Below are 9,308 nucleotides of genomic sequence, written 5' to 3'. Positions count from 1 at the left end.
GGCTCTCCGTGCCACCTCTTCCCTTCCCAGTCCGTCAAGGCTCCCGCCAGGGGAGTGGTGGGAAGGAATGGGGCAAAATAACAGATTTACGACGAAGAGCATTAGGAATGAGAAATAATTCAAAGGGCTTAAAAGCCCTCTGCGCGCACCCTTCCCTCTCGTGTTATCACTCCGGGGTAATTCTCTGGAAATACACGACCGTCGCCGCCCTTCACTGCACATTTCACCGGCGCTTACCAGCAGCAGATGCTCCTTCCCTACTTAGAAAAATGTATTTTTAGCTCCTGTGATAAAGCCTGGGAGTGGTTTTCTTTTCTTCAGTAGCACAACAATAGCTACTTTCAGATGGATGCAACTCCTCCGCTCCCCCGAAGAGAAAGCTGCTCCATGTAACTGATGCAGCACAAAGCAAACATACCTGATCTCCTTGATGCTCTCGAGTTTGCACATGATTTCTTGCTCATCAGCCATGCTTTTCACTCCCAATTTAAACCTCCCGTGAAATGTACAAAATGCCGGGGGGGGGGGGGGCACACACAAAAACGTACAATAGACACAATGTAGCCACCCCCTCCTGGCATATGGTCTCTGAGCCTGTGCGGTAGGCTGTAGTGGGAGCTATGGGACTTAGAGTCCAGCTCCCTCTTGCTGCCCAGCTCGATAGAAAGCAGAAAGACTACAACACCCACAAGGCAGAGCAGAGCTTTCCTGCTCCTCTTCCTGCAACTATACTTTAAATCAGTTTGTCACAGCTAGTTGTGTCAAAGGTTGTTAGGAGTGCAAAGAGAGCGGAAGGCTTCCTTCAGGTGTGCGTGCAAAGTTTAACGTTTAGTTGAAATCGTGCAATAAACACGAAGAGTTTATTGAATGAGTTTGTGATTTTTATTTAAAACTTTTGTTTTGATCACAAAAGCATGCTGTTGCCATTACTGCCATGCTGTTTTCTAYTAGATGCTCTGAGTGATGTGAGGGTATCTGAAGTTAAGAAGGGACACATTTTGTTCTTTGGGATTTTCTTTTTGATTTCTGCCACTATACGTAGCATTTTTAATTATGGAAAAGAAAAACAATGCAAACAAAGCTGCTAGCTTAAGAAAAGTGACTGTTTGCCTTTCTAAGAACATTCTAGCCAAGAATATCAGAGYGTTTTACAGAGACTGATGAAGAGTCTCAGTCCCTCCTCAGACGGGTAATTATTTTCCTTTAGTTTCTGTAGTGTTCTAAGCACTGTGTTTTAAGTTATAGAGAAGTTACATCTTGGTACTTTAGAAAGTTTCTTGTACAATCTGTCCTGAGAAATCCACAGTCTAAGTTCCTAATCCTTCAGCTGTATACCCAGTCACCCTGAGTTTTACCAGCTTTGATGGGCATGCTGGTCTGAAGGGTCAGTACGTTAAAATGAATGTTAAGTTCAAGGTCTAGACAGACAGCAGGGGACTTGGATCYTACAAACATCTGCCTCACTGTGTAAGTATGTACAAGCAGCAGTACCCCAGTCTTAGTGAGTATAATGGACCACTTCTATGTCAGTAGTGTGAGGTTGATGAAAACAAGGCAATTATTCTGGAATATATTACAGAACTGTTACATGGAAGGCATCAGAAGTACTTACCAACCTCTACTCAGCACGGATGAAGCTTGCTGGTACCTGGTCTGGGGCTTTAAAAAGGATGTGAAAAATGAAAATGGAAGAGAATGCAGAGGAGAACAATGAGTATGATAAAGTTTTGAGGAACATAAGAAACAGCTGAATGCAAGACATTGTGGCCATATTTACACTGTGTTTGCTGGGTCTGCTTGAGTTATGGCTACTAGTCACAGAACTAAATGTCTTGAGACAGTTGCATCCACAATTGCAGACTCAAGGGCAAACCAGTACCCTCCTGTCTGAATACCTGTGCCTGGAGAGCTTGCAGACTAGAGTATGAGGCAATAAGCAGACAATGTGAGCCATCAGTGGTTTGTGCTCTGGCGCCAGTCCTTAGCAAACAGGATTGCATAGATGTAGCTGATAATAATAATAGTCTTTCAATGATAGGATGAGAGGCAGCACAAACTGAAACACAGGAAGTTCCATCTGAATATAAGGAAAAACTTTTTACTGTGAGGGTGTCTGAACACTGGAACAAGTTACCCAGAGAGGTTGTGGAGTCTCCATCCTTGGAGATATTCAAAACCTGCCTGGAGAGGGTCCTGGGCAACGTGCTCTAGGAGACCCTGCTTGAGCAGGGGGGTTGGACTTAGATGATCTCCAGAGGTCCCTTCCAACCTTAACCATTCTGTGATTCTGTGATTCAGTGTGTAAAAGTTGTTAAAAGGGTCATCATGGCAAATCATCCATTAGGTCAGCTGAGAGATAAGTCTAAAAGTAATCAATTTAATGAGCAATACAGAAAGGTTAGGCTATATATCAGTAGAAATATCTGATTACAGATATTTTGCATGTTTTTTTAAGAACTACTGTATGGTTTTTAAGAACTACTTAGACAAAGGTATCTCAGCACTAATCCAAGTACTGCAGATGCCTGCATTGAGACAGAGGTTTTGACTTGGTCAGGGTTGAGTTACCCTTGTCCCACAGACTGCATGCAGCCTGCCAAAACAATTAATTGATCAGCTCCTTGACACTTTCCTTAGTGACCTCTCAGGCATGACCAGGAGCCTGAGGACTGGATGAGTTGTCATACTTGAGCATGGATTTAAGTGTCTGCATTACGTCTGTGGTTCTCAAGGCAGAGACTGCACTCTTGAGAGGGTTGGAGAGTGAAGGAAGGTGTCCTGAAAGAGGATAACCTGTCATCAGGACTTATTAAGAGTGAAATAAGGGAGGCAACCAGGAGGATATATCTGGACAAGAGATGGGGCCTGAGAATGGAGTGGCAGCTGGGAGGAGGGCAGGCAAGCAGATCTGAAAAGAAGGCTAATTTGGAATCCATGGCTTCAGAGGAGTAACTCCTACTTATCCACAAACACTTCTACTCCTGGTATTTTCTTTCAAAGAAACTGAACTGTGTTCTCATTCATTTTCTGATGCATTTTTATGTGAAATATTGCCAGGAACTTTGCCATTTATAAAATGTCATGGTAAGGAATTCTACAGTTTTATCTTGTGTGCTCAGATGAGGTGGAACTAAAACCACAAAAGAAATATCACTCACTACCTTTGGAACTGACATGCATGGTCTGAAACAAAGAAGAGCAAAGGAACCTACTGAGAAACTGAGTACAAAAAGGAAAGTAAAAAAGCAAAATGCAAAATGTTTTGTGTAAAAAAAGAGATTTAGTCCCATAGAGGGGAATGTGGCAGGCTGACATCTCCTCTACCTTCTCTTGAGTTCTTGTTAGAGAAAAAGAATAGACACAAATTCCACTGGAGTTTTCTATGAACTCTGCCACCACACCAGTCTCCAAAGAACTTATGCTGGTATATAGCTTTTATACACTGCCCTGATTGCCTAACAGTGACGTTTAAGCAAACCTTTGGTAGCTGGGGTAGCAAATGTTTCTCAGTGGAATTGTCTTTTTCTTACACAGATTACACCGAGTGATCAATGGATGTGATGCAGATCAGACCCCATCCCAGGTAGTGTGAGGAGCTGAAATTCTTCCCCAAAGATGCAATTTGTCTCTTTTTTCTGTTTCCACTAATCAATGGAAACCAATGATCCAGAATATCAGGTCAGTCATGAAAACTCTTTAGCACAYAAAGTTGACATCAGGACCAGCAGCTTCCTGCTCATCTTTTCCCTGATAATAATAGCTTTAGTCATCTTTTTAAATGCTCTTAACTCCTAGTGAAGTAAATGGAAATTTGGAATGAAGACAGACCCCAGTATCAGACCCCCAGTTATTTGAAAAGTTGAGGTTTTCTAATAGCAAAAGTGATTAGTTTTCATTAAGCATAGATAAACAGAATAATTCTTTTCTCTTTGCTTTGCCTGTGTTCTTCTCCAGCCTGCACTTTGCTATTCACTTGGTCTCTGCAAAAGTCTGTTTTCCTCTAAGTGCTTTTACTGCTGCTTTTATTTACTACTGTTGTCCCTTGTGCTGCTTTGAAGCAGGGACCCCATTTTTGTATTCAGTTGTAAAGTAATATAAATTTGCATAAAGTCATAAAGCCAACATAAATCTCAGAATCTAATGCCATACATTATTACAATAGTTGGTAATTGGACTCAAATAGTTCAGTTAATAGTTAAAATAGCTGAGTCTTGAACTAAAAATTGACCTTGGAAACTCTTTACATGCAAGAGTCCCCAGCATTTTATGTGGCAGATTTGTATAGTGTAATGGGCCTTAGCTGCTGGGAACCACCTTTACCAATTTTCTATCCATTTTCCATTTTGCAAACAACTTATAAACTGTACAGAGGCTTGTCTATGAGGGCACTGGAATCAGAAGAAATAAAAGTCAGAAAACAGGCTTCAGAGCTGAGCTGCTGTGACTGAGGTTTGCAACAGAGAGAGAGAACAAAGGGAAAAAGAAGAGGATAGCACTGGACATCATGTTGAGATGGTCATGCCTGACCAAGCAGCAGTTGTGGTCAGTCTTTCCCTCAGAGACAAAAGATTATTTATTGTTGATAAATATCGTTAATTAGAATTAATAATCAATAGTTAGAGAAGTTAAAAACTCAGATGACTTACACAGAACATCTACCTTCTTTTTCTGTCAATTCTACTAGGTAATAAATTAAGAAATAAAATGCAGTTTTCGATTATTATAAAAAAATCAGAGTTTCTTATGAATCTTCCAAATAATATTTTTGAGGATTTCTTTGTATTATCCAAATGCAATTTTTGCAATTGTACTCTTGCAGGCATTGCAGAAGAGTTATTTCTGAAATATTTAATGAATAGGCAGCAGTTGTGAATGAGGGAGATATTCTAGTTATTTCATCCTTATTTAAGGACTTTTTCCTGTGACATCATCATGTCATTTTCTTCAATTAAAGAAAAAAGAAGATGAAGGAAAATGATGACAGGCATCATCATCCTCTTCATCATCACACAGCCTTTGTAAATGAATTAGAACATGCAAGATCTGATCCTGCTATCATTTGAGTCAACTGCAAACTCTTGCTGCCTTAAACATTGAAGAGTAGGATTGAGCCCTGAGCTTTGTGCTCAGAGGGAGCAGGCTTCTTTGATGCATGATTTAAATAGATGAACTAATTGATTTGAGGGGGTAGGAGGCAAGTTAGCTACAGTGGGCCAGTGAATCTTGTTGCTAAGACACTGAGGGAGTAAGAGCAGGCAGGGTGAAGAAATGATAGGAACCAAGGAAAGTCTCTCTATAAATCAGGAGTGATGAGAATCCCCAGACAACATTAGCAATGTTTATCATATTTTTCATTTCTAATTTTACAGGATAAACTAAAAGATGGAGGGCAGAAAATTAAAATGCAGATGTTCTAGCTTGTTATTTTACTCTACTTTGAATGGCATAAATAATCTCCCTTCACAAAGTGTTATAAAATATATGGAAGTTCTTAGTGGGAGCCTTTCCACTAGCTATAGCAATTTTTGCTTTCTCCATGTTAAAAAAAAGACAAAAAACATTGACAAGAACATCTACCTATTCCACCAGACATTCAAGCTGTAATGTACTTCAAAGCAGTCACAAAGTTTGCCTTGAGAGGTCTCTGGTACTAATGGTGTGTTATACAGGTTTGGGAATACTTTTTCATGTTCTATAAATAATAACATGAGAAAAAACTTCTTCACTGTGAGGGTGACAGAGCACTGGAACAGGTTGCCCAGAGAGGCTGTGGAGTCTCCTTCTCTGGAGATATTCAAAACCTGCCTGGACATGATCCTGTGCAATGTGCTCTAGGTGACCCTGCTTGAGCAGGGGGGTTGGACTTAGATGATCTCCAGAGGGCCCTTCCAACCTTAACCATTCTGTGATCCTGTGATTCCATGATTCCGTGATAACTGAGGAATAATTCCTATCACCYTTCCTCCTCATCTCTGGGATGGGATCTTCCAATCCTCCCCTGCATTGTTAAAAATTAATGCAGATCACTTACCTGTTTGGGCTGTTCCTGTTTTAACACTGCACCCATCGCAGTGTTATTGGAGCATTTTAAGACAGTCTCTTGGGATTAGCATAGGCTTTATGCAAGTCCACCTTTCCTCTTCATTTCCCCAGAAGAATGATATTTTAAAGGTTTTTCTATAGTTTGTGTTTATTTATTCAATGCACATCTCTTTATAAAAAGACAAGGTCACAGAAGTCCCACTAGTGCACAGCATGCATGAGGGTGAAGAACCAGCTGGGTGTGAGGTCTGTTAGATCTCATATAATAATAAGGCAATTAAAAATATAGGTGGTGCTACAGAAGATGATGGAAGGAATCTCTTAACCTCATTATTTGTATAAAACTAAAAATAATTAACTATGCAGCATAAAAAGGGAAGAAACGATACTTAAAAGCTTCCAAAAGAAATGCAGGCTTGATCTAAACCATATTTCATGTCAGTAAGTGGATTCCTATTGCTATCAGTAGGTTTTAAATCAGGCAAATAGCAGTCTTCTGAAGCATGCAACTAGTATGAGTTCATCATCCATAGGAAATCAATGTCTGCTGTGAAAACCCACCCTGCTCTTGAGTTGTGAAATCGAGATGTCCATCTCCCTGTGCCCTCTTCCCTGTGCTGCCTTTGAGGTTCTGCATTCTGCATTGCTGTTTGTATCCTCTCAACTCTCTCTGTATTTGGTAACGTGGTGGCATTTTTTCTCCCTGTCATCGAATAGTACAGTCCTTTATGTGCTGCTTCTGCTACTGCTGCTAAATTCCTGAATATTTTTTCAGTGTAACTTTCCAGCAGACAAAATGACAGAAGAAGAAGAGGGGAGTGTGTACTTTGACCATTGCTATCAGATGAGGTAATAAGGTGAGGAAAAGGCACACTGTACCCTGGAGGGATTTGTCAATATTCTGAAAGATGTACRCTCCAAGATTTCTAGTGTTTCTAGAGATGAAAATCCCTTTCCAGATGCAAAGTCAAGAATCAGTAAGTCAAGAGGGTAGAGTGGAGGTCAGAGGTTTGGACATCAGGATTGTTTTTGCAGCTCTGATGCTACTACTTGCTGTTCAAGCACATTCAAACTGTTAGCATTCAACTTTTGCGTCATGGTTTTGGACAAGTGTCTTAATCTGTCTGTGGTTCACTTTTCCTTGTATACAGCTCTTTATATCATCTGAAATCACTGCACTGATGTTTAATATCTAATCTGTTGCTATTTATAATTTTTGATATGTGGGATCCAAATAATTACCAGTTTTTCCCAGCACACAAATTAAATTTTTCAAAGGCAGCTATGGGATTTAAGCACACAATTGCCATTGAAATAAATCTTTTAGCTGACCCTGAAAAAGTCAACTGTGTTCATATTTAATCCTTTTTATCCCCAAAGTTAATAGGCAGATACATTTCAAAACAAGTTTTAGCATTAGGTAGAATGGAATCAATGCCAAAATATTCCCCTACTTTACTGAGCACAGTTTTGTTACATTTAAGATGTTTCCATTTAACAGTCTAACTTCAGTCCACACAGCATTACTTCGTTGTAACAAGAAATCCTGTACAGAACAATTCCAACTGCAAGAATGAATTTTTTTCCCCTCGGTGATCATCCTTTCTACAGTGATCAGTTTTACAAGACTGGAGGTAACCATCATATTTTTTCTTTCTTTTTCAGTATATGTTGGATTTAACATGTTCGTGCATATTTTTTTTTCTTTTTAATTTCTTTATTATTTCCTTTTAAAAGTGCCATTTATTTGTTGGATCAATAAGAAATGACTTTCATAAAAGTATACTGAGGTTCACTTCAATGTGGACATTTCTTCATTATTATTTACAGAAAACTTGCCACATATTATAAAGAACAATATGATATGCCAAATCATTGAAAGTTCTTTAAAATGAGACAACATAACAGATTCATTTGTATAACAGAAAGCACCTATATAGTATTATTGTAAATTTTGTCAACTGTTGCATTAAGCTGCTTTTTTTCATCAGAACATCTGAAACATCTTTCCAGACAAATATCAGTGAGTGAAAGCAACAAACCTGTGTCATTTCTTTTTTGCAGATGCTAAACTAAAGACATTGAGTAGCTCATAAGGTTCTCAAGCTGGCAGGGGAAACTTGGGAGAGATGAAGGCAGGGAAAAGTGGTAAGGATTGACATTAAAAAGTGTGTGCAACATGTTTTATGAAAGAAATAGCATTTATAGAAATTGTTGTTGCATTTGCAGAAGTCCTGATACCAGCATGGAAGAATGATAGAGAGCCCCCAGCAAAACATACTACAGGACTGAACTCTGGCCAACGTGCTGCTAGATAGGTACATGCTATCATGGGGTTGAATGGGTGGCAATGTTACTAAACTGAAACATGAGAAAATGGATGAGTCAAAATGGTGCATCCTAATTTATGAAATTTGCTTCAGATTCCTGTGTTTTAAAATAGAAATTAATTCTTTCTACATCTCATCTGTTTTTTGAGCCTTTAAGTCACATTTGCAAGATTTTTCCCTACAGCTAGTGGGCCAGGAACTTCTTCATATTTTAAATGAAAGCTGATGGTGTTGTGAAATAATGTGCCTCAGGAAGCTTCAGGAGCCTGGAGAGAGTCTTCAGCAACACTGGAACTGGTAGGTGGCAACCAAATGCTAGGCCTGAGAGATCGTAAGATTTAGTCTTGAAATGTTAATTTTTAAAGCCTGAAACATTCACAGATTTTTCTGTTAGTCCTTCAATATATGCTGTGTGTAAGAGTGTCCACTGATATCCTAGAGAGCTGAAGGTTTAAGTACCTGCATGTGGTAATCTCAGCCAATTCCAAAGGTGGGTCTAAATGTTTTTTCAGAATTTAGTCATGTCCTTTATTTCATCCTCCATTCCCCTAATCTGCAAAACTGGGAGAATACAGTATTTTCACCAATATTGCCTACCATCCACCTGCCCTGTCTAATCCTACCCCCTTGTTTCAAAAACAGTGAGTTAGCTGTCCGTGAGGTACAATGCAAGGGGAAATTGTCTCCCTTTTTCCATTCGCTGGTGAAGCCCAGGTGCACAAGCCACCGCAGGACTTACTTTCAAGAAACAATACTCGTAAGATGTTGGTTACAGCCAGGAAAATACATTAATACATTAACTTAATATACATTATTTTTTGCCAAGATGGCTCTGAAACACACGTAGCGATGCAGCCCAGCGCTGCAAGAGGCAGGTCTCCGCGACCCCTGCCGCAGCCCCGCCGCGCGCCCGGCGGCACGTGCGCGCCGCCGCCA

The 9,308-nt window shown here is 39.9% G+C and overlaps 2 protein-coding genes across 7 annotated transcripts in view; one reads left to right on the top strand and one right to left on the bottom strand.

The window, feature by feature from the left end:
* Positions 1 to 609, bottom strand: part of ZC4H2 (zinc finger C4H2-type containing) — a 15,673-nt gene extending 15,064 nt beyond the window's left edge. The window contains exon 1 of the mRNA XM_026066369.1: positions 419 to 609. Coding sequence (XP_025922154.1) covers positions 419 to 471 — 53 coding nt within the window. The 5' untranslated portion in view covers positions 472 to 609. The remainder of the gene's footprint in view (positions 1 to 418) is intronic.
* Positions 1 to 9,308, top strand: part of ZC3H12B (zinc finger CCCH-type containing 12B) — a 45,373-nt gene that overhangs the window by 752 nt on the left and 35,313 nt on the right. The window contains exons 2-6 of one of the 6 annotated variants that reach the window (XM_026066366.1): positions 3,535 to 3,583; positions 7,555 to 7,676; positions 8,107 to 8,190; positions 8,272 to 8,360; positions 8,561 to 8,669. The gene's annotated coding sequence lies outside the window, so the exon portion shown is untranslated. Of the gene's footprint in view, positions 1 to 3,494; positions 3,584 to 3,651; positions 3,679 to 4,497; positions 4,543 to 7,398; positions 7,677 to 8,106; positions 8,191 to 8,271; positions 8,361 to 8,556; positions 8,670 to 9,308 lie in introns of those variants that run through there. The other 5 variants (XM_026066360.1, XM_026066361.1, XM_026066365.1 and 2 more) reach the window with 5 other exon arrangements.

The sequence above is a fragment of the Apteryx rowi genome, unplaced genomic scaffold, assembly GCF_003343035.1.
Source record: "Apteryx rowi isolate R43461 unplaced genomic scaffold, aptRow1 scaffold_24, whole genome shotgun sequence".
NCBI classification, from domain to species: domain Eukaryota; kingdom Metazoa; phylum Chordata; class Aves; order Apterygiformes; family Apterygidae; genus Apteryx; species Apteryx rowi.
Note: the sequence above shows the minus strand (reverse complement) of the source record. Positions and strands in the feature narration are given on the sequence as shown.